The sequence below is a fragment of the Clavelina lepadiformis genome, chromosome 6 (genome assembly GCF_947623445.1).
Source record: "Clavelina lepadiformis chromosome 6, kaClaLepa1.1, whole genome shotgun sequence".
Classification (NCBI taxonomy): domain Eukaryota; kingdom Metazoa; phylum Chordata; class Ascidiacea; order Aplousobranchia; family Clavelinidae; genus Clavelina; species Clavelina lepadiformis.
This window is the reverse complement of record NC_135245.1, coordinates 17,556,581-17,563,391: the sequence shown is the minus strand read 5'-3', so window position 1 is coordinate 17,563,391 and position 6,811 is coordinate 17,556,581. Positions and strand designations below refer to the sequence as shown.

General features: G+C 36.6%; 1 protein-coding gene across 1 annotated transcript; it reads right to left on the bottom strand.

The window, feature by feature from the left end:
• Positions 1 to 1,916: 1,916 nt before the first annotated feature.
• Positions 1,917 to 6,345, bottom strand: LOC143462760 (uncharacterized). Its single transcript, XM_076961023.1, has 4 exons — positions 6,206 to 6,345; positions 5,273 to 5,407; positions 4,914 to 5,033; positions 1,917 to 2,104 (listed from the first exon to the last, which is right to left on the bottom strand). Exons 1-4 carry the CDS (start codon positions 6,252 to 6,254, stop codon positions 2,010 to 2,012), a joined length of 399 nt encoding a protein of 132 aa, XP_076817138.1. The 5' UTR covers positions 6,255 to 6,345; the 3' UTR covers positions 1,917 to 2,009.
• Positions 6,346 to 6,811: the final 466 nt, after the last annotated feature.

The following is a 6,811-nucleotide window of genomic DNA, read 5'->3' as shown; positions in this document are numbered from 1 at the left end:
TCACTGAAATGATTTCATGAGTTTCCGATTTTAAAATAGCAAATTAAAGAGTGAATACTTATCTAACTAATAGTCACTTATCCAAGATTAAAAGCCCTAATAGTATGACTTGATAAGTAGAAGTGATGGTTCAATGGCCAAGTCATTTCACAATGCAATGTACAATCCCTAATTTCGAAAGTTAAACCGACTGACGCACCAGGCGTGTTATAAGATGCCTGCGGCTCATGGATAAGTTTGCTTGTCTTAAGAACCACAAGAAGTGATTGACTGAAGCCAGACATTAGCGACAACGCATGTTTTCCAACTGCGTTGTTTTGTCTATTAATTATGTACAATGTTTTGTCGCGTGACTGTAAAAAGAGAAAGCACCTAATTTCTCGGCACGCCATGAAAATAGAGAAACTCCTTCGGGGGATTCTAATTGATCACGTGACGAAGGGAAAGCACCTAACTTTTAGACAAATCTTAAATATAGGGAAAGCACCGAGTTTACGTACATGTCTTAAAAATAGGGAAAACACCTAATTCTAAACCAAGACCTAGAAATAGGGAAACTCCCGTGGGAAATCCCAGTTAATCACGTGACAGAGGAAAAGCACCGAATTTGCATAGGCTACATGTTTTAAAAATAGGGAAAACACCTAATTTTAATCTAAACCAAGACCTAGAAATAGGGGAAATCCCAGTTAATCACGTGACAAAGGGAAAGCACCGAATTTGCATAGGCTACATGTCTTAAAAATAGGGAAAACACCTAATTTTAATCTAAACCAAGACCTAGAAATAGGGAAACTCCCGTGGGAAATCCCAGTTAATCACGTGACAAAGGGAAAGCACCGAATTTGCATAAGATACATGTCTTCAAAATAGGGAAAACACCTAATTTTAATCTAAACCAAAACCTAGAAATAGAGAAACTCCCGTGGGAAATCCCAGTTAATCACGTGACAAAGGGAAAGCACCTAATTTAAGACAAGTTCTACAAATAGGGTAACTCCAGTGGGGAACGCCAATTAATCACGTGATACACCAAGCGCCAGCAGTAACAAATAACCTTAGGAAATAACGTACCATGACATTTTTTAAAGTGCAGAGGTATTTAAGTCATGTTCAGGTGTTTAAGTCACAATTTTTATTTTGGTTTTTCGATTTTTTATGTCAAATTACCCGAATAAAAGTCGAAATAGGCCAAGGTACCTCCGTTTGTGGTGATTTTGCGCACCAATATAGTGAGTTGATAGTAAAATTTCATGAAATAGGAATAGAAGTGGATAGTATATTAAGATGTTCTCACACGAAAGAGACACGTAATCATTCTTAATAAAACATATTTCAAGTGTTTAATTTTGTCACACGCTGCAACGGCGTTGTGTATTAACTGCAACTAAACTTCCTAAAACTGAGACTGATGATTTTCCAGTTTAATCAAGTAAAATTTGCTCTAGTAGTCTAGTTGATACTTTTTAACAATTTTTGGAAAAGTACGAATGACCCGAACAGTCTAAATTCATTAGTTCGGTTTCATTAGACTAAGAACATTCCGGGCTTTGCTGGTCAATGTTTATTTATTGCAGCATAAACTGGGAACAGCCGTATAGAAAAAGGACATGCATGATACCTTCTACTGCATTACATACTAGACATGCCCACAGCTTTAATATCCTCTTAGTCTTTACAAGGGTAAAACTCGGAAACTGTTCTGCTATGTCGCTTGAAGCGCTTAAAACTATTTTCTGCCAGTGAGTTTTAGCGACCAGGTGAATAGATTACACTTTCTGTACGTTTGTCGATCTGCAGCTTTCAATTTTAATAATAACCTAGTCTGTAAGTTAAATCTCGCTTTAAATAGGTACCGCTTACCAACATTTTTACGCCTCAAAGCAAGATTTTGAGATCAGATTCGAGAATTTGGAAGTTATTTCTTTTATAAAGCAAGATTAACGTGTCAAGATAAATAACAGATACATGTAGACATTCTATAAATTTCATTGACTTGTTTACAAGTTCTACCACTTGATGAGCAAAATAGCTGCATAGAGAGCCACCGCAAAGGACAGGATGGTAGTCGTCATCATTAAACTGTTCCCCTTGTTGCAGCCGTCTGAAACATAACAAAGTCCAAATCAGTGAAGTCATTAATTGATCTGAAACCAATTGGTGCGTGCAGATGTTTCAACCAAACTTATCATAGAAATAAAAATCGATTATTTTGTGAAACCGGTACAAACACGGAATAACATTGAAACCATAAACTTAACTACGCGGCCTTTTAAGTTTTAAACTGTTTAAAAATTGCCGGTGATTGATATTATTACAGAATGCAGAACAAAAAATCATATTTTATGCAAAGGTTCTTAATTAAAAAGGTTCAAAAAGGTTGCGGTGTTGTGTCTCTGGACCAGTGATTCTCAACCTTTTTAGTGCCAGAACCAAATTTCAAACCTACGGTCTGCAAGGAGCCGCATGAAAAACAACGTCACAATTATGACGTCACAAAGCACAAAATGATTTTACACAGCAGGATGGTAGTAACCTGGTAACATTAGTACTTAGCATAGACACCTTAAATAGAAGGACTGGTAACTTCTATGCTCGGTATCTGGAATGCTCATGCTATTCAATTCCTCTACAGCACTTTTTAGATAGTCTGTATCTTTGAACTCATACTCAGTAATGCATGACAGAATTTTGTCTAACTGTGACCACTTACTAAGAAGGCTATTCTTTTGCAGACAACCAGCTTTGAAAAAATATGTTTTAGGTATGTCCTTTCCATTTTTCTCAACACATTTAAGATGCAAAAATCCAAATGACGATTGAACGCGTTGAAAATGAAGAAATTGAATAACAGAACGTCCTTTTGCATCAGTTTTAGAAATGTAAATGTCATCACTATCACAAAAAAAAAGATGATCCTTTGAGAAATGCTGCTTGATTTCATTACAAAAAGAAGAAAAGTCAGCTATCTTATCCAGGCCTTCAGTACGGAATCGTTCCTTTTCAGCTCTCGCCTCTGCTGAAGCAGTTCTAGGCCTAGTTCTGGGTGCTGAGGAGACCTGCTTTAAGCATGACTTTAAAACTCCAGGGAAAATGGACGGTGGTTGGCTTGGTCTTTTTCCACCTTTAACTGAAATCCATTTACAGTCAAAATGATTAGCACAAGCATAGATCTGCTTAAGCTGTAGCAAACTAGAACGTTCATTTGGCATGGCATCAATCCAGCGGTTTCGTTCTACTTCATCAGTTGGAAATGATACCACTTTAGAGTACGGTTCCTCCCTGTAATTGCCTCGACAACCATATACATTACATTTCTTAGGCATTGTGTGTTATTAACAGAGACCCCTGAAAAAACTTTGTTCCGATTATGAAATAGAAAAAAAGAAAAGTTGCTTTAAAAAATTACCCTACTCTATCGGCATTGCCATAGCCTATAATTGGTTTCATCGTCACATGTGCTTATTTATCAGCTATTGAAGCAGTTAGAAAGCTTTAAAGTCACATATGCTTGTCTGCATGCCTTATTTTAAATATTTATACAGTTCTTTTCCAAAATTCAAAAGATTCGCGGCACACCTGAGAATCTGTGACGGCGCACTAGTATCTGTGATTGGGACCCAAGTTCCGTAACCCGAGAGTGCGAGTTACTAGTCCTTCTATTTAAGGTGTCTATGGTACTTAGCCTACTTCTTTTGTTGCAATTCTGGTACAACTAATTAATTTTTCACTAAGTTAGTGAGAGCCGCAAAATGTACAGTTGAGAGCCGCGTTTGAGAATCATTGTTCTGGACTATGTAGAGTGTAGACTGTAGACCAGGGGTCGGCAACCTGCGGCTCCGGAGCCGCATGCGGCTCTTTCATCCTTCTGATGCGGCTCTTATTAATTTTATTGCTACAGTAGAAACAAACAGAAGAACACTCGCGTCTTTATCTCACTGAGCACATTATAGTAAATAAAAGCATAATCATTCTGGTTGAGACGTCATAATTAGTCGATTAACATAAAGGTTGTTTTTAGCAGTCTACTAGCAGCAGTTAGACTAGTTATTATATTTTCGTTTTATTGTGAAAATAGTTTTGCGGCTCCCAGTGATTTTTATTTTGTGGAATATCGGTTAAAATGGCTCTTTAAGTGCAAAAGGTTGCCGACCCCTGCTGTAGACCATACGTGTCAAACTCCCGGCCCGCTTTACAATAAAACTTGGCCCGCAATGCTATTTTATACATTGAACTATTTCCGGCACGCGAAATCATTGTACAGTATAACTTACTTTTTTCAAACAAGAAACAAGATTATAACAAATCGCACTATACAGCAGCACAGCAGTTGCCCCATCATAAGATAGATTGATAGAATAAATTTTAAATAAAATAGAATGATTTATTCTAACGCTTGTAATCTGGGCTGCTTTTTTCTTTATTGTTTGTTAATTCTTTAATGCTTTTGCAAGGAGATGAATGAAACATAACGATGTAAGAGAAGAATAATCAAAAATAGCCCAGTCAAAAATCGTCAAAAACATCAAAAATTTGGTGTTGTTTCGCTGACTTTTCCAATTCATGTACTCGTGTCACAAACTGTTTAATCAAGTTTTATCCTTACGGCCCGCGGCGTTAAATAAGTCGTGAGTTTTGGCCCCTGGTGCGATTGACCAATGATCGCCCGTCGCGGGCATTTTGCGACTGCTTAGCTGACTGTTTGCTGTCCGCAAGTTAAACGTTGACGTTGTTATACCCACCACAGTTTTAAGAGTTCGATATCGTACAATTTACAGCGACATTTGTATGCATTGAGGCACGGCCCACGTATGTTACAGCATCAATAAGCACATCTCAATAGTCTTAAAATAAATAGAAGTTGTGAAAAGCCGCTAAAAATGGAATCGCATCGTTTATTTTTTGTGACTTACCGCTAGAACAGAAGTTCAAACACCCGTTGAGTCCCCCAATGACACCGCATTGTTCTGAAATGTAGACTTCCGAACAATTTCGAATGACTGATTCACCTTTCATGCCGAAAATGTTCAATTCTAAACAAAAACGTGACTTGAAGTAAACAGGTATTAAGAAGAAATTATTTAAACAATTCAAAATCTAATTTAGCAGTTGTCCAGTTGGACAAGAAGCTAAATTCTTCTGATAAAAGTACTCTCGATTAATCGGGATAGGCCTATCTATATCCGTTCCCAACATTACCTACTTAAAATTGCTTTACAGTTGAAGTGGTTTTAGTTCATATGAATAAGCCTTTTTATAGGCCACCATTCACCTGAGTTTATCTTGGAACAATAATCGTATCCAGCTGGACAAGGAAGAAGATTTTTAAAAGCAGGGTATGGCCCTAGACAGTCGTCTCCACCAGTTACAGTTGTGTATATGCATTGGTAGCATTCGATGGCTTGGCCTGTAATAGAATAATAGCATTCGATCGTTCTTTAGTCTAGCCTCTAGCCACTACACGACATCAGATTAATGATAATATTTGAGTTCAATTAAAAGCGTTGCATGCTGCAATCATCCATAATTAAATATTAAATCGAAAATTTAGGATCAGTCAGGTCAGAGGGCAGAGGTCAGGAGTTAAGGTTAAAGACTAAACACGTGATAAATATGAACTATGATTCCAACCGACCTACTCCATTTATATTTGTTATAAGTAATTTACTAAAAAAACGTAAAATGAATAAACCGTTAACGTTAACGGTTTAAAGCGTTCTTGAAAGAGTTTAGTCCAATGTCTGGACAGATTTCATTAGCAGTATTGCTTACATTACAACATTTCTTTACTCATAAATGCAATGTCTCTTGTTTTTACCTTTGATAGGTAACAAAAAATAAAGCAATTAAGTAACCTTCCTATTCGGTTAGCTATCGAACATTTTTGTGGCTGCGGATAGGAAACAATAGTTGAATACATGTTTGGAGAACTGAGTTTTTAGGAGGAACTTTCTGTTGATCGCTTCTGTGAAGCAAGCTGATAATTTGACACGGTTAAGCTAACAACAGCAGCTGTTATTACAAACTATCATTGTAGCTTACACGCTTTATTATTCTTCATGTCAACCATTAAATTTCTATTGTTGAGAGTGAAATGCAAAATGTTGGTAGCGAAATTCAATGATCGCTAAAAGAGGTCTTGAGTGCACTTTATTGATGCCATAAAAGCTACGTTTTAGCGTCATTTATGTAAACAAAAACTTACTGTTAGCTGCAAGCAAAGAGACGGTGATTGCAATCCAAAAAGCTTCCATGTTCAAACTTAAAAGTTTCCTTAAAAAAAAATATAACGTTTTTCGTTTACCGACCAAGCAAAGAAAAGCTGAATAGGTTTTAGCGACAGTTCTAATATTGCAAAACAAAAATAGGTCATATATGTATAAGTATATATATATACATATATATATGAGTAAGTATGTATATGTAAGCTATGGCTTTGCTGTAAAAGCTGGTAAATAACAAACGTTGCCTCACTGTACACTTAGTGTTGTAATCCACTGCTGGTCGCCAAAATCAAAAACAAATCCAAAATGCAAAAATATTATTTCATGGAGTTTATCAACCAAGTCTGGAACAGCCTCAAAAAATTAATGAAAGTTTGTTTTTCGTTTTGTATACATAGTAACTTTTGCCAGTACGTCAACATTGAAATTTTGCAACTTTGGCTAAACCAGCAGTTTGCCAGAGTTAAATTACGAATTCCAACCTCCGACCACACACACCTACAGTACAACTAACATGACCTAAATTTAAAGTAAAACAGGTAATCCACGCTTCGCCTTCTGCTAGACAAATTGCAAAATTATTTGAA